Genomic DNA, 18,452 nt, shown 5'->3' with positions numbered 1-18,452 from the left:
ACCCAAGTTGGTCTATCTGATGCTCCAATCTCTGTATAGTTCTTGACCAAGTGATCTTCATATCCTTGACCTATAAACCACAGTTGTACAGAAGCTGCCTAAGAGGTATAATTTCCACTACCATCCAACTTAACAGTAGTAATTGTTGGAGATGGTGAAGAGAAAAAAATCGACTTTCCAGTAATTTGATTTTCAAATGCTTTATTATCTCCCATTGTTGTATTTATTACACATGAATTGCTGAAAGTAGTGAATGAGAGTAACTACAAAACAAGAGAAATAGGAAGAAATAGAGAAAACTAAAGAGTCGGCCTAGGAGGATCTGGTTCTTCTATAGTCTTTTAATTCAAGGAAGAAAAATGAGATGGAGCAGGGATTAAAAACCCTAGCTCTGATACCATGAGAAAGAAGAAGAGAAGAAAGATGGTGAATAGAGTGCTTGATTATTCCCTCAAGCTGTTGGGTTAAATAACCTTTGACAGAAATACTAATAAGGAAAGACTACAATTACAAGCCTACAAAATCTCCTAATTACTTAATTACAGGGATATGTGCGGTTGTGATTACAGGGATTTGTGTATCTTTTCATATTTACATAGTATCAATTCTTGCCATATTTAACAATCTCCATAGAATCTCCCTCGGGACTTTGTTATATGCTTTCTCTCGATCAATGAATACCATATGTTAGTCCCTCTTCCTCTCCCTATACAGCTCCACCAACCTCCTTACAAGGTGAATGACTTCCGTAGTCGAACATCCCGGCATGCATCCGAACTGATTTTCGAAAATAGACATACTCCCCTCAACCCTCACTTCCACCACCCTCTCCCAAACTTTCATAGTGTGGCTCAACATCTTGATACCCTTATAATTGTTGCAATTTTGGATATCACCTTATTCTTGTACACCGGAATCATCGTACTCCACCTCCATTCCTCAGGCATTTTCTTCATCCCAAAAATGGTGTTAAACAACCTAGTGAACCATTCTAAGCTTGCTCTACACACGCTCTTCCAAAATTCTACCGGAATGTCATCTGGTCCGGTCACTCTGCCCCTGCATATCTTACGCAGAGCCCCCTCGACCTCCCCAATTTTAATACACCTACAAAACCGAAAGTCACGACGACTCTCGGAGTGCTCCAAATCGTCCAACAAAATACCCCTATCCCCCTCTTCATTTAGGAGTTTATGGAAGTATGCCTTCTATTTATGTCTAATATGCGTCTCTTCCATCAATACTCTGCCATCCTCGTCTTTGATGCACTTCACCTGATCCAGGTCACGAGCCTTCCTTTCTCCCACCTTGGCTAGCCTGTACAGCTTCTAGTCTCCACCTTTGTCACTAAGTTCTTTGTACAAACGACCAAATGCTGCAGCCTTAGCCACCATAACCGCTACCTTCGCCTCCTCCTTGGCCCTTTTCTCCTCGTCCTTGCTCTCCACAAGCTTCAAGTACGCTGCTTTCTCGGCTTCTACCTTTTCTTGGACCTCTCCATCCCACCACCAGTCCCTCTTTATCCTCCAGCGCAACCTTTTGAGACCCCTAGCACCTCTCTAGCAGCTTTCCTAAGCTGTTATGGTCCACATACCACTCCTGTCCCCACTACTCCTCCATGCCCCATAGCCACCAACTTCTCCCGCAACTCCCCCCCAACTCCCAAGCTTTGTCCTTTGTCAAGGCTCCCCACCTGATCTTGGGTGAACCATGCACAACTCTCTTCTTCCTTGTCCTCCTGATCTCCAAGTCCATCACCAAGAGCCTATGTTGGGTTGAGAGATTCTCACTCGGAATAACCTTAATAAAATAAGATATCAACACCTCAATCCTCACATCAATGCCACTGCGTGAGTATAAGATATGCAAATCTGCATGCTTAGGATCCCTTTCTCAAACCTCACAACACAAATCCATATGCCTGACACATGCCACGTGTCCAAACAAGCACCAAAAATCCCGTGTGTCTACGCTCACAGGGCCCATGGTAAGTAATATGAGTAATCACCTGACTCCGGAGGGATGGATCCATATCCAAGTGTTTGATCATTTTACAATTAATGATCAATAACCAATAATTGTCCGCTCATAGTGTCCGTAGTGCCAACTCCTCAACTTCCCATAACAACCAACTCTCACTCATGCATATGTGTATGAAATAATATACTCCCTCCGTTTCAATTTAAATGACATACTTTCCTTATTAGTCCGTTCCAAAATGAATGTCATAATTCTATACTTGAAAACAATTTAACTTTAAGCTTTTTATTTTACTCACTTTACTCTTAATGATAAGCTTTTATAGCCACACAAATGCCATGGTCCCATAAAACTTTCGCCCCTTAAGTTTCTAAGGCTAGATATTTCAAAAATCTTTCTTTTTTTTTTCCTTAAATTTTGTGCCAAGTCAAACTACATTATCTAAATTGAAACGGAAGGAGTTATAAAGAAGCATCAAATAACAATAAGAATGCAGATAAAAGCTCATATGGTTAAAAGATGACTATGGTTAATCATGTACTTCCTCTGTTTCAAAAAGGATTGGGCTATTTCCTTATTACTCTTTTCCAAAAAAATTGGTACCTTTCAATATTTGCTTAATAGGAAGCATTTTTAGCAACACAAATGTCATGGCAAGTTTCAGACCACAAGTTTCAATAGTTTTTCAGCAACACAAATGCTATAGCTTATTTAAGACCACATATTTTAAAAGTCTTCCCTTGTTTATTAAAGTTTGTGCCAAGTCAAACTAAGACAATCTTTTTGAAACGGAGGAAGTAATTCAATTTATCACAACGGTTCAATAAGCTTTTTACGTATGCACAAGTTTCTATCATATTATCTAACATGAGTCAATTAAGCCACATAACCACCAAATCATGGAGCAAATTAGACAAGTATATGACTACGGATTAACATTAAAGCTCAACATGGCAAACAATCCTTTATGTCCAGTTCAACAAGTCATTACCTTAAATAAACTCCTAAATCATAATTATGAATTATCACGTAGTCAATGGAATAAACGAAACATGGATAATAAGCTCACATAGTCCAAACAAGGCATAAGCATAAGTCAATCTCTACCGGATAAAGTCATTACCAAGCTACGCATATACGCTCGTCACCTCGCATATGCGTGGCTCCTAAGTCAAGCAACATGTAGCAAATAGATCACCTATAAGGAGAATTCCCTCCTACAACGATAAACAAGAGACTTTCCTCCTAGCAAGCTTAAATCAACCAACAACCGCCTTTCCCTTCAAAATCCAACACTAAATGACTCGAATCTAGTCAAATATAACTCAATATTGTCAAACAATGCTTAAGGAATCAATCCAAACGATAAAGCTTCAATTTTTAATCAAATCCCCGAAAGTCAACAAAACCCAACCCGGGCCCACATTGTCAAAATCCAAGTCAAGGGATAGATCCCGACTATCCATAACCCCACGAGTCCAAATATGTGATTAGATTTCAAAACCGAGTCCAAATCGACCCTCAAATCCCCAAAATTTACCCTCTTAAGTAGTAGACAAAAACCTCAATTTTCTCTTTAAAATTCCGTGATTAAAGTATATAATTCCGCAGAGGCTCAAGATATATAATCAAATCCAAGTTTAAATGACTTACATGCAAAGTAGTGATGAAAGTCTCCTTAAATATCGCTTCTTACCGAGTTCCAAAATTCAAAATAATGAAAAGATAGCTAACCCTCGAAAATATGAAGTCTGCCAAGGATCTCGCATCTACGGAACAAAGGGTCGCTTCTGCGACATATCGATCGCATCTGCGATCCTCACTTACACATCCCCCACCGCATCTACGGAGAAACTATCGCATTTGCGGATTCGCAGATGCGACCAGAAATGCGGATATGCGCTACATCCTGAGCCAACCCAATCTTGCACCTGCGCACGAACCCCCACTTTTGCGAAGGCGTAGATGCGGCAATCCATCGCTTCTGCGGCCTCGCACCTGCGCAAAAACCATCGCAGGTGCGACACACCAATACTAGATCGTCCTAACCACTTCCAAATGGTCTGAAACCAATCCGAAACACACCCGAGCCCCCGGGCCCCCATCCGACCATGCCAACAAGCCCGAATACTTTATCCTAACTTATCCAAATGCTCAAGACACCACAACTAACATCGAAACCAAGAATCGGCAATCAAAATCCATCTCTTAGCTTCCAAACTTTCCTACTTTGCCGAACGTCGGAATCATGCCTAAACCTTCCGGATTCCAACCAAACTTGCCAGATTCGAAACATTGCACCTATCCAAGTTCCGAAACACCAATCGAAGCCCGATACCATCAAAGTCAACTCCCGGTCAAACTCATGAACTCTCCAAACCTTCAAATTGCCAACTTCGGTAAATAGAGCCAAAACCTTCTAGGAATCACTGAATCCAAATCCGAACACACTCCCAATTCCAAAATCACCATGCGAACCTATTGAAACCATCAAATTCCGATTCCGAGGTCGTTTACTCAAAAGTCAAACCTTGGTCAACTCTTCCAACTTAAGGCTTCCAAATTGAGAATCACTCTTCCAAAACTCTCCGAACCTATCGAAAATCAAAACCAACTATACACGCAAGTCATAATGCATATACGAAGCTACTTAAGGCCTCGAACGGAATGTTAAAGCTCAATATGACCGGTCGGGTCGATACATATATTTGCTTATCAAGAAGTATTCCTGCTGGTTCAGATAGATTTAATGATTCGCCTGATCGAATTAAAACTACGTTGCCTTTCCAGCCCCAGAATTCAACTTCTTCTATTCGATGTATTATACATGCATTGAGTTACCCAAGAGAATAACCTACTTTTCTTGTCTGAATTGGTATGTAACTGGTCATAGTGCTTGCTTACTTCTCTATATGCAAATGAAAGGCACTGAAAAATTTATAATAACAGTGTTGACGTCATCGTTGGCAGCTTTCCTTTTGAAAATGGTAACAAATAGTCGTTGGCAGCTTTCTGAGGCTCTAGCTAACTTGGTTGACCAGTACGACTAAACCCATTAGGCATTTAGCTTGAATAATCAATTCTATTAAACACAATTTGCTGCAAGTTAGGTCTTTTGAGCACTGATCATTGGAAATGCTTATTCGTGTATTCGTGCTTAGTTTTCGTTGTTTAATATTTTTGGGTGTTGCAGAACTTATAATTGTGTTTTGTCACGACCCAAATTATGGGACTGTAACAATACTCGATGATCTTGCTCCCATTAAGTTAATCACTTTTTGAATTTGACTCAACTGAAATCTGTAGAGAAATACGTATTTCCTATGTTGCTCGGACTCTTCGAAAATGTAACTGGGTGCGTGTCCGATCCTCTATAAGTAGTGCATTTTTGGAGGATCCGACACGGATGTGGCAAGATTTTTGAAAGTCCAGGCAACATAGCTTGCTTCAAATGCTAAATTCATATCCTAAGTACATGCTACCAAGTATATTGAGAACAACTCTAGAATAGAGCAGTGTGGTGCACAAAATATGCCGCGTTCACGGGTCCAGGGAAGGGCCGTACCTCAAGGATGTGATGTAGACAATATACCCTAATGCAAACATTAGTGGCTGCTTCCACGGCTTGAACCCATGGCCTATAGGTCACGTGAGGACAACTTTACTGTTGCTCCAAGGCGCTCCCCTTTGGAACAACTCTAGACTACTGAACATAAACAGTAGTTTCAAAAATGAAGGTATAAGGTCTAGCACCCAGACTGGAACATACTTATCTTTTAGAAAAATGCTAAATGCAAAAAATATATATCTGCTTTATGTGTTCTAAATTTTCTCATGTTGTCTTCTCATCTTTAAAATTATGAAGGAATACAAATTGTTGTTGGAATAGACATTTCTGACACAGTGATCAGTAAGGAATCTGATTGGTAGGAAAATTGATGATTATGGGAATGTCAAGCTAGTGACAACGGTCTGATCTCAACCAAATAAGTTAGGTATCTCCAATGTCTGATCCCAACCCGATAAGCTAGGTATCTCTTTAACCTCTATCCAATGGGTGACCGTATCTCAACTTGGGTTATTAGTACTCTTGGCATCTGAGTCTCTGCGATGTTGATATCTAGTGTTGTTGGTTTTATAACTGTTCTATAGAACTTACCTCTCACTTTGGTAGGCATCCTTCTATCATGTTACCGTTTTATACTTCTCCATTTCAACCATCCGATTTTGATTTTGTGTATACATCTTCATCTGTCATCCCATTCTCCTGGAACAACCATCGTAAATATCTGATTTTTTTTGCATTTGGGCACATCAAACCTGTGTTATTTAACCTCAATTTCACTGTTCTTCATTTATTTATTTTCCATTTGTTGAAATTTACTGGTGATGCAAATGTCGGTGTTAGTTTTATCAGCTCTTTGATGATCCATGCGTGTGTATGTTGTGTGTGTGTGTATATATATATATATATATACACATTGTATCATCTCTTGTTTGTTATGCTCATAGGTAGTAATATATTGTTCAATTCTCAGATTTCAGATCTCGAGGATACACCTATTAACCTTTTCTTGCTTGATCATTATGGTTTCAGGTATCCAACATTTTTTGATGATATTGCTGCACGCCTGCTTCCGATCATCCCCCTAATCATATATAGACTTATTGAAAATGACGCTATGGATGCAGCTGATAGAGCTCTCCAAGTTTATTCGACCTTCCTTCATTACTATCCTCTGAACTTTACGTTTGTTCGTGATATACTGGCTTATTTCTATGGTCATCTTCCTGGAAAGCTAATACTCCGCATATTAAATATCTTGGATATTAAAAAGGTGATGATGGTTGATGCTTTTGTAACTTGCTAATTGTTTTTGCCCTTCTCTTTTACTAATCACTGAGTCATTCTTTTTTCTTTTTTTCCTTTCAGATTCCATTTTCTGAGTCATTCCCGCAACATATCAACTCATCAAATGCAGCCATGTGTCCACCATTGGACTACTTTGCTACTCTTTTATTAGGACTGGTGAATCATGTTATTCCTGCTTTAAATAATAGCTCCAAATGTGCAGCAATGGGAGATATTGCAAATAATTCTACGCGTGCTCCCCATGGCAAGATCCAAGCCACGTCACAACCTGGGCCAACTAATTCTTCTGAAGTGCAGAAACCATATTATCAGATGCAAGACCCTGGGACTTTCACCCAGCTGACTCTTGAAACAGCTGTAATAGAATTACTTTCTCTGCCTGTTTGTCCTTCGCAGATTGTCTCAGCTCTTGTTCAAATTGTTGTTCACATACAACCAACCCTTGTCCAATCCAGCAATGGGCTACATGGAGCTCCTGGTAGTTCTGGACAAGGCTCTATCTTGCCTACTTCTCCTTCAGGGGGAAGTTCTGATTCTTTGGGTGCAACTAGGACGACTCCATCGGTTTCAGGAATGAATACTTCTAATTTTGTTTCACGTAGTGGTTATACTTGCCAACAGCTGTCTTGCTTGTTGATCCAAGCTTGTGGTCTTCTTTTGGCACAACTTCCTCCGGAGTTTCATGTACAGCTATATGTTGAAGCTGCACGCATAATCAAAGAAAGTTGGTGGCTTACTGATGCAAAAAGATCAGTGGGTGAACTAGAATCTGCTGTTAGCTATGCTCTACTAGACCCCACCTGGGCTGCACAGGACAATACCTCAACAGCCATTGGTACGCTTTCTTAAACTCTCTGGAATAACTTTACCTGTTTGTTTGCTCACTCCCCCGGTCTCTATTGATTGACCTCTATTGACTGGCAGTGTGATCATAAGAAGCCAAAAGTGTTGAATGGAAAAAAGGGGAGAATTGCGATTTTGGTATATGAAGTAATGCGTTATTCCGGATTTAGTTCCATATCATTTAACTTCACATAGTTTGCCTTTAATTGGACAATACGTGCACTTTACTACTTAGAGTTAACAGAAACTAATGGAAGATAGTAAAAACTAGAGAATTTTGATTAAAACAGAAAAAATAAAAAATAAAACGTAGTAGAACTCTATGACGACTCCACTTCCTCCTCCAACTTCGCGCTTGCTGATCCTCTCCAACCTCTTGTTCATCCTCCTACTGCTTTCACCAGCGACAACATGCTCAAGTATTTCAAAGTTAATCATGTGCTTACTATTAGAGTGTTACAAAATGAAGGTAATCATCGCCTTTGTGTATTTGTAAATAATGTTCTGATTTATCAGTAGTTTTATCTATCAAAGTTTGCATGTAATACTGGAACACTTGCGTGAATAAAATTTTGGCATACACAGAAAATGAAGATAGAAACCAATTAAGATGCTATACGGCTAAAAGCTTGTTCCGACACTATATCAGAAAATTTAGGATAACATCATCATCTTCGGTGATGAAACATTCCGAGGACTCGAGTTTAGCAGAGACATGGAAATGAAAGGAGCACAAAAGCCAGAATATGACCACGACCTCCTGGCCCCTTCCTCGCCACCCTTCTATTTTCCTGTCCACTAAAGTTTTCTCATCCCACTACACGACCCCTTGCCCTTGGTTAGAAAGCTAGCCAACAGTATTATGTTCCAGATGACGAGGGAGAAGAGGATAAAAAGTGGCAGGAAGTCGGCAGTTATCACGTTCTGCTACTGTTTTTCTTTTGAATTTATCTCTTTATTTTTATGATATTTCAAATAGTTATTTTGTTAATTTTTGAGTACTCATTAGCTTTCATCAAATTCAGGGATTAAGAGTGCACATGTGATTGAATTAAAGGTCAAATGTTGTTGAATACAGTGTTTTTAAAGGCCCCTGGGGCGGATCAAAACTCCCCGAGGCTCACGTGTGGGGCTTAGTTCTGTGAGGCTTACGCCCCAAACGCTCGGCTTTGTGCCCGAAACATGCCTAACGCTCAACGCCCGGGGCTCGCCTAATAGTTCCTAACACAAATCATTCGGAAAATTCCTTAATTAGTACTGTCGACACTCAAAACTCTTCAACAAATGAATGATTTAAGCTCTACTCATCTATAGAAATATGAAGATTGAGAGTAGCTCAAAATAATGAATCATGGTATTGCATATTTACTAATTGAGAACGTCGGGATGGTGAATATCATTTGAATATTTTTTCTCTAAATAGATAGTCAAGATTTCCATCTTCACTTATTATAGGTCTTCATATCTTAGTTTTATGTCTTTCAAAATTATTAGACTTTTGTTATTTTACTACTCCCTCCGTTTCAATTTATGTGAACCCATTTGACTGGGCACGAAGTTTAAGAAAAGAGAGAAGACTTTTGAACTTGTGGTGTAAAATGAGGCACATGTATTTTATGTGGCCATAAATCATTGAATAAAGGTAAATTGTTTCTAAATAGGGAAACGGGGTTATTCTTTTTGGCACGGACTAAAAAAGAAATAGGTTCACATAAATTGAAATGGAAGAAGTATTTGCAAGCAATTTTATATTTACTCTGAAGGAGTAATATTTGAAATTACAGTACTGATGAAGTTTATTGATTATTAACTTTTAGAGAGGTAAATTGTGTAGTTTAGTAATATCTTTTAGTAAATTGTAATTTTCTAATTGTTCCAAAGATAATGCATTATAGTTGATTTTTATCTCATAGTATTTTAAACTATATTTATAAGAAAATGGTAGTTTTTTTATGAGTTATTTTAATCCTTCTTAATTTTCTTAAACTTTTAATATACTTTCTATACTTTTTGTGCTTATTATGCTATTTTATTAATTTATAAATTGAGAAATTTAAAGGTCCATGGGGCTTACGCACAATGTCTTGGGGCTTATGCCTCGCCCCACGTTAAGTAAAATGCCCCGTCTCATACCCCCGCCTTTTAAAGTACTGGTTGAATAATATGGGGAGTAAATTGAAATAATGTAATAATTCATGGACCAAATTTGTTATTTTCCAGAAAGAGCGCAGCTATTGAGTCTGCGGTGGGAATAAGCGCCGCAGAATAGGCAGCTATTGACTCCCTCTTGACAGCTTGCTTATGTTAGAGCTATTGTGTCACTGTCCTTCTCTGCTTTCTTTGCTTGAATAATATGGGGAGTAAATTGAAATAATGTAATAATTCATGGACCAAAATGTTATTTTCCAGAAACAGCAGTAACTTTGTGAGGAATATATCTACATTGGTTTTGCTAACCTACTACAACTTTTGCTTTCATTGTCTTGCCCTTTCTAAAAACATTACCATCCTTTTAATACCAAGGGCGTTTTGGTCATTCCAATAAAAATACTGAAAACCCTTATCCTTCACCGTCCGGAAGGCCGTCTATTTATTCTTCTCAATTGGCGAATTTTTCTTTCCTTTTTTTTTTTTAATTCTCCATCAGTGAATCCCCATCCCTATTCTTATTTCCGGCAGCTGTTGATCTTTATTTCTTCCACCGGTCACTCCTCCTTTCCGTTAGCATTGTACTCATTTTACTTTTCCAGTTTAAATTGCTCCTATCAACGGAGTAATGGTTTGATTATGATTTGAGTTTTTTTTTCATGTCCTTTATATTCCATAAAGCTGGACAACAAATCTTAGGAAATATAAGCCTTTCGCAGTAAATATAAATGGAGAAGATTTTAGTATTTAGCTTGTGGAAACTATCAGGAGAGGAAGAGTTGGATAGAAAGCAAAATTTTAAGAAAAAGAAAAAATTCAGGTCCACCCAGTTTGCACTTCGCAGAGACTGGGAAGAGCAAAATGTGAGAGAGAAAGGGAGAAAACCAAATTGGGTAGAAAGACAAAAATATCCATCTTACTTATGCATTGATAACATGCTGTTAGGGGTATTTAAGGAAAATAAAAGATGTATACAATGCTAAACTACTACAACTATGTAGTAGGTTCGCAAAATACACACACACACACACACACACACACACATATATATATATATATATAAAGATTTCCAGTTAAGGAAAGAGGTCAATCTTTTGAGACAACCTAAATTGTGAAGTAGGTCAGGCAAAAGTGAATGTATATAATGTTTCTTATATCTCACCTTCTAATTATATAAGGGTTGTCAATTAGCTTAAAAGCAGGGGATTAAATAATTCCAGTGCAGGTTGCACTAAAGCCATCAATGCGCAATTGTGGTCATGTCTGCATGCCATTAAAATGCACTTTATTGTTGTGAAAATACTTTTATTAGTTTGGGGAGTAACTGATACTCCTTTTCGGTACTAAGCATCCTTCCAGAGTCCTCCTTAATAAGTCAATTCCTAAATTTTCATTATCTATTACTCCCGAAGGCTTTCAATTTGTTATCTTCTCAATAAAAATAAAGAAGTGCTCGAACAAGGTGACTGCTTCTCGCCTCAAGTGACCTGCATTTGAGCGCAAAATGTAAGCACATCATTGAAGCACACTGGGTCGACATGCTGAAGTGTATTAATCCTCGTCTCACTTCAGTCGCTTTAGCGAGAAGTGATCGCTTTTGATAACACTGCATTTGAGATAGTTATATTTTTGTATCTTGTTTTCTTTCAATAAGTGTTCATTTTCTTTCTCTAGGTATAACTTAGCTGCTATTTGCCTTTCTCAACTTTCTTTCTGTTATGTGGAATTCTAGTCCACTGACATAATTTTTGGTCTTCTAGGTAATGTTGTTGCACTGCTACATGCTTTCTTCTGTAATCTACCCCAAGAATGGCTTGAGGGAACTCATCTTATCATTAAGCACCTTAGGCCTGTGACATCTGTTGCGGTATTAAGAATAGCATTTCGTATTATGGGTCCTTTGCTTCCGAGGTTGGCCAATGCTCAGACCCTTTTCAGTAAGGTACAAACCTTTTCGAGTAAATGTTCATTTTTCTCTTTAATGTGATATTTTATGCTCGCGTATCATTCTCCCGCATAATTTTCCTTGTTTTCTCCATGTGAAAAGAAAATATGAATGATCGCAAATAGTGCTTTGGGCGGTTACACCACGATCGATGTAGCTGATTCAACCGACCACGGTAGAGCAGCCTGCTCTTAGTCGTTATTTTCTTTCTCAAAAGCCCATCTCCTCCGGAAGATTAGTCTAGGTCTGATCCTGAATTCCTTTATAGGATTTTGATAGTCAGTTACGATGCTCTATAATGGTGGTGTCCGGACCAGCTTGCGCACATCTTGACTATTCCACTGGGTATTATTACCTCCCACCAGCACAAGTACTGGGGAATAATAACAGAGGGATTAAACATTGTACATTGCTCATTTCCCTGAAATCTTGAGGTTGGAAGTAAATATACGCTGGACACATAGTCACGAGGCCTGGAAACAGAAATTAAAGTTTGCTCACATGCACTTAATTTTTATCGAAGTCCATCTCTGCTTAATGTTTACAAAAATTTTGTCCTTGCTGGACAAGTTTGGTTTTCCCTTTAAAAATACTTAGATTTTAAAGGGCATGAAATTCCATCAACTTTACAGGGTTATTTTCGTCTATCAGCATTTCAGTTTGGGTCTTCATGTTTATAACAATGTAGATAGAAATATGTATCCATCAAAGGCACTTCAGATCTTTCTTATGTTCTACATTCTAATGGAGAAGGGATGATGGAAGTCATAAATATCTATAGTATGCGAATATGTTCATAATTTATTTTCGATTTGTTATTTTGGAACTGATTTAAGTTAGGAAAGTGAGCACATTGCTAAAGTCATTTCTGTTTCCATTTCTTTCGCTTCCATCTATTGGAATATCATCTGGTAGACACTATCGCTACTTTTGAATATTTTGGTGGATGTCTTTGGGAGGAACTCACAGCTATCAGCACCTATTGAAGCAACTGAAATCACTGATCTTATTGACTTCCTGTAAGAATCTTTTTCTTCTCCATGTATTTTTATCTATAAAGTTGTAGCTTTCTTAATGCATGTTTTTTACATTTTTAATTTATTCTTCAGCAGTTACAGCATCGTTTTGCTTCACTTGTCATTTTGTTGCCATGCTTAAACAATTTATTCCTCAGGCATCATGTAATTCATTACGAGGGGCAGGGAGGGCCAGTGCAAGCGTCTAGCAAACCTAGATCTGAAATTTTGGCTCTTTTTGGACGAGCAACAGAAAATTTGCGTCCAGATGTTCAACATCTTCTTTCCCACCTCAGCAGTGATGCAAATAGTTCTATTTATGCTGCAACTCACCCAAAAATTGTCCAAACTCCTTAATTATTGTTGTATCATGCTAGCTTCTTTATCAAGTGCTCCTTTATGTACATCTTAAAAAGAAGAGTATTTGATTCCAGGAATTTAATGCAACTATTTGATGGCATTAAGATGCTTTTGCAGCTGTATCTCTATCACCACTGATATAGATAAATATAGAACTGTGTGCCAAATATTTGTTTAGGAGCACAAAGCTACTGAAATGCCACCCCTCCAATAAGAAGGGAAGGTGTATATGAAGACTTTTACAATTTTGTACTGATTATTTAGGCTTAGGTGGTTGAAGCGTTGCTTTAACTTTTCAATTGATATGCAAATTCCGGTACTAATTCAAAGGATTTTGTTAGACCATCCATTTTAACCTTATCTTTGCTTAATAAATATGAAAATCATTGCAAAGTTTTCTGAATTGATATTTCGTCATACTTGAATCTTTTATTAAACACTGGGTTACGGCAACTGTGTTTCTGAAATTGTAGTTCGACTCCTTACATTTTCCAAGTTGTGTTATATTTGCTTTACAAATAATTCCATATCTGGTGTTATTGAACATTTTGTTTATGTTTAGTGCAACTTCTGTCTATCCATTCTTCTTGTAGTAATTGAGTGGAAGAAAATTTGTCGGTTAAATGATGAATTATGACGATTGAGTATACTGACCAGTGTAGATTAAGAAAGTTAACATCAGAATAAGTTGCTCTAGTGGATTATGGCTTAATCCAAATACATGGCTATTATCAACTGTGAATTATTTGTATCAATACTTGTCTAAGCATGCTTCACCAATTGATTGACATGTAGTAGGAATTTTTACATTCCTATACATTATATGAAACTATATTACCCTTCCTACTCAAGTTTTACTATAATTACATTTTATATACCCAATCATCATTTATGTACATTTAAGGGAATTAGTGATAATAATTAGTGTCCTAAAATTACTCTAACATATCTTCCATTCCCCCACGTTTCTCTCTCCTCATCCCACCCCCTCCCCCGCGTAGCTTGCACCCACCCATGATTCCACTATTGACAATCATTAAAAAGCTTTGAAGCTTTGAATTCGAATTTGGATTTTCAAAAAATATTATTTGTTTGAATTGGATGTTGTTGCAAAGAATTGGGAATTCTCTCTACGTCTCTCTTTATCCCTCAATTCCTAATTTCAGTTATGTAAAGCAAAGGAAAAGAGAGCAGCAATTCCACCATTGACAGCCATTAAAAAATTTTGAATTCGAATTTTGGTTTTCAAAAATCATTATTTGTTTGGATTGAGTGTTGTTGCAAACAATTGGGAATATGGTTTGGAGTTGATATCTCAATTTTTAGGGGTTTTGGTGAAGATTAGACTTGGTTTTGGCTGAATTTCAGATTGAAACTCGAAAAAGAAGACATGATATACTTTATATTGACGAAATTATAGTAAAATTGTAAAAAATTTGTATTCTGTTGTTTATTTGTTTTTATTTTATTTTTTTAACTATTGTATGAAAGTTGAACAACATTGTATTAAAATTATATTTAAGTTCATATTGTAGTTGTAAATAAGTGGGTAGAAATAATGTATGAAAATTGTAGATAAGTTGTACAATATATAATTAGTTGTATGAAATTTGTTTTTACTATGTATAAATCAGATACAAAATATACAAAAGACATATTGTATAAATTTTGTATAAAATTTGTATTTAAGTTGTATGTTATTGTAGTTGTATTTAACTTGGTAGAAATAATGTGTGAAAGTTGTAGATGAGTTGTAGATAAGTTGTATAATATATAATTAGCTGTATGAAATTTATTTTTACTATGTATAAATTAGATACAAAATATACAAAAGTCAACTTGTATGAAAGTTGAACAACATAGTGAATTCCCCCGTGATTTCCCAATTTATATTATCTCTGATTTGTTGCTTTGTTTTTTCTGTTTTCTTCTAATTGACTTATTTTCTCCTCCTCATTTTGAGTAACTGTTCTATGTGAGATTTGCTTAGCGAGTACTGGGTGGCTGTTGGTGTGATCAATACTGACGCAATTGGGGTTGGCAGATAAAATCAAACCCTTTAAGACAATTTTGTCGAACATCTGATGGGTGGCCCAACATAGTGAAAGTAACATCACTGTTACGCGCAAGATCAGCAGGGGAATCAGCAAGATGGGAACTTCTATGCAAGATCTATAGCTTCTGCTGAAGATATGGGCAGAAAGAGAAAATCTAGAAAGAAGAGGGGAGAGAGGAGAGGAAAAAAGGAAAAGGGTGTAACTAAATATCTTGATTGAAGGCACAAATAATGGATTGGGAGCCTTTTAAGGTGGATTGTATATATTTTGTAAACAAAACTTGTTTATGCTGGGTAATTAACTAAACATGGACATTAAGGGTAATAAAGTTTCAAATAGAGTATAGAAATGAAAAAAATCCCTTCAGTAACCCAGGTTCAGTAAAATAAATAATTTTTCTCCTTAAATTAATGGGGCGTAGTTCCCTTTAAACCTTGATTATTGTTTTTAGAAAAAAATATTCGAAAGTTGAATTTTTGATGTTTCCGGTTCGATAGTGAGATTTTGATATAGGGGTCGAAATGGAATTCCGGAAGATGGAGTAGGTCCGCCGTGTCATTTTGACGTGTGTGCAAAATTTCAGGTCATTCGGATGAGGTTTCATAGATTTTTTGATCGAAAGCGTAAATTGAGAGTTTTTGGAGTTCTTAGGCTTGAATCCATGGTTAATTCGATGTTTCCATGTTGTTTTAGGTGTTTTAAGGATTGATATAAGTTTGGATATTAGTATATGACTTGTTTGTGCTTTTGGTTAAGGTCCCGGGGGCCTCGGGGTGATCTCGGATGGTTGACGGAAGAATTGAGTTTGGTTTTGGCAGCTGAAGATGTTCCATTGCTGTCATAACCGCACCTGCGGCTAGGGGACCGCAGGTGCGGGCACGCAGAAGCGCCCAGATGGTCGCAGATGCAGAATTGGCCATGTGGGGCTGGGACCGCAGAAGCGGCTGCTCGGTCACACCTGCGGTAGCGCAGGTGCGGCTTCTTGATCGCAGATGCGGAAATGGGCTCCTTAGTGAAAACCTCAGATGCGGTGCATTTGACCGCAGAAGTGGAGGAAGGGCCGCAGGTGCGAAAACCCTGGGCTAGAAAGTATATAAACCCTTCTTCGCGATTTTCAGCTTTTCTTCACCATTTTAAATCGATTTTTGGAGCTTTTGGGGGATTTTGAAGAGGGAATTTCGTTGAGGTAAGAATTTTGATCATAAAACACGTTCCTATGGTGTTATTTCATTGATTAGGCTTGAAATATATGGAAATTTGTGGGTAAATATTGAAGAAACTAGGGCTTGGAGAGCTTTGAGTGGTGGTTTTGAGGGACAAATTGAGGTCCGATTCTGGTAATTTTGGTATGCATGAACTCGTGAGAGCGTTAGGATTTTGAATATGTAAATTTTACCCGATTCCGAGACGTGGGCCTGAGGGCGTTTTGGTCATTTTACCTAATTTGCATATTAGCTTAGAATTTAATTGTAGTAACAGTTACTTGGGGTGTTATTTACATTATGCAAATTGAATTAAATATATTTGGGCCATTTGGAGTCGAGTACTCGTGGCAAAAGCGTGGTTTCAGGTTGATTTTGAGCCGGTTCGAGGTAAATGGCTTGTCTAACCTTGTGTGGGGGAAACTCTCCTTAGGATTTGGTTTGTTGATAATTGAAATGCCTTGTACATGAGGTGACGAGTGCGTACTTGTGCTTATTGTTGAAAATCCGTTTCTTTAAGTAACTAAAATTGTTATTTTCCTTTTTTCCTGACCGTACTACGTGTAATTTAAGCATGCTATTAGCCTAGGAAAGCATGTTAATTGACTTAATTGCTTTACTTGCTCAAATTGCCTTATTTGGGATTATGTGCAGCATGCTAGGCTAGAAATACCTGTTTTACTTGGGTATGGAAATTTGAATTTGAATTGAGTATTCTTCGTGTTGCCGCTGTGTGTTTACTTTGGGACTACAGGACGGTATCCCGGGAGATCCCCCTGTATGTTTACTTTGGCACTACAGAATTGTATTCCGGGAGATTCCCTTGAACTTTTATATTGGAACTACGGGACTGCACTCGGTAGATTTCCCCCAGTACTAGATATTTACATTTGGGACTACGGAGCGGGACTCCGGTAGATCCCCGCGCATTATGAGTTGGACTACGGGACTGCACCGGGGAGATCCACTGGATATTTATATTTGGGGACTACAGGACGGTATCCTGGAAGATCCCCCGGGTGTTATCTCTCTGTTGAGCTGCATTTATTTCTGTGATTATTTTGTCTCTATTAAAGTTGCTGTTGTTCTTCTATCCTGTGTTACTTCTTACTGTTGCACTTAAGTATACTGTCTTATTCCACACTGTTATATCTTGTATTTCCTATAGCTTCAGTAGGGCCCTGACCTTCCTTGTCACTACCCGACCGAGGTTAGGCTTGGCACTTACTGAGAACCGCTGTGGTGTACTCATGCCCTTCCTGCGCATGTTTTTCTTGTGCAGATCCAGGTACTCCCACTCAGTCTTATCACGATTGAGGCGAGGCGCTTTGTAGAGACTCCGAGGTATATCTGCCGTGTCCGCAGACCGAAGAGTCGCTTACTATTCTCAGTACTAGTATAGCCTTTCTGTATTTCCCTTGTTAGTAGACATTTCTGGAGTTCGAGCTTATTATGTAATCTTTTAGCTTGTGATACATGAGGTTTAGATTTTGGGTGTTTTAGATTTAGATTCTTGTACTGCTATATGCCAGGCGGCATCTTAAACACTGTTTAACTTTCTTATCTTGGTTTTTAATTACTTTCTTTCCAAAATTGTTTCTTTTTCCGCATTTGTTAGGCTTACCTAGTTGTAGAGACTAGGTGCCGTCACGATAGTTCACGGAGGGAGAATTGGGGTCGTGACAAGTTGGTATTAGAGCTCTAGTTTTATAGGAGTCATGTATCACAAGCCGGTTTATTAGAGTCTTGCGGATCGGTACGGAGACGTCTGTACTTATCTGCTAGAGGCTATGTAACTGTTAGGAAAATTCCACTTCATTTTATTTCCTTGTCGTGCGAGATTTTAACATCGCAGTTCTAAACTTCTGTCTTCTATTCTCTCACAGATGGTGAGGACACGTGCTACCCGAGATGATCAGGCACCCGTGCCCCTATTGGAGCCGTCAGAGGCCGGGGCCAGGGTAGAGGTCGAGGACGCGCTCGTGGTGCAGCCAGAGCACCCGCGCGAGCTTCCATCGAGGTGCCACC

At 38.2% G+C, this 18,452-nt stretch overlaps 1 protein-coding gene across 2 annotated transcripts in view; it reads left to right on the top strand.

Annotated features, from left to right (window-relative positions):
• LOC109243622 (mediator of RNA polymerase II transcription subunit 23) overlaps nucleotides 1–13,520 on the top strand; it is a 65,692-nt gene extending 52,172 nt beyond the window's left edge. For both annotated transcript variants that reach the window (XM_019410583.1, XM_019410584.1), the window contains exons 17-21: nucleotides 6,578–6,818; nucleotides 6,914–7,688; nucleotides 11,605–11,786; nucleotides 12,705–12,808; nucleotides 12,964–13,520. In XM_019410583.1, the coding sequence (XP_019266128.1) occupies nucleotides 6,578–6,818; nucleotides 6,914–7,688; nucleotides 11,605–11,786; nucleotides 12,705–12,808; nucleotides 12,964–13,162 (1,501 nt within the window). In that variant the 3' untranslated portion in view covers nucleotides 13,163–13,520. The remainder of the gene's footprint in view (nucleotides 1–6,577; nucleotides 6,819–6,913; nucleotides 7,689–11,604; nucleotides 11,787–12,704; nucleotides 12,809–12,963) is intronic.
• The last annotated feature ends 4,932 nt before the right edge of the window (nucleotides 13,521–18,452 follow it).

The sequence above is a fragment of the Nicotiana attenuata genome, unplaced genomic scaffold, assembly GCF_001879085.1.
Source record: "Nicotiana attenuata strain UT unplaced genomic scaffold, NIATTr2, whole genome shotgun sequence".
Taxonomy (NCBI): Eukaryota; Viridiplantae; Streptophyta; class Magnoliopsida; order Solanales; family Solanaceae; genus Nicotiana; species Nicotiana attenuata.
The sequence above is the reverse complement of the archived record's forward strand: the minus strand, read 5'-3'. Positions and strand labels throughout refer to the sequence as shown.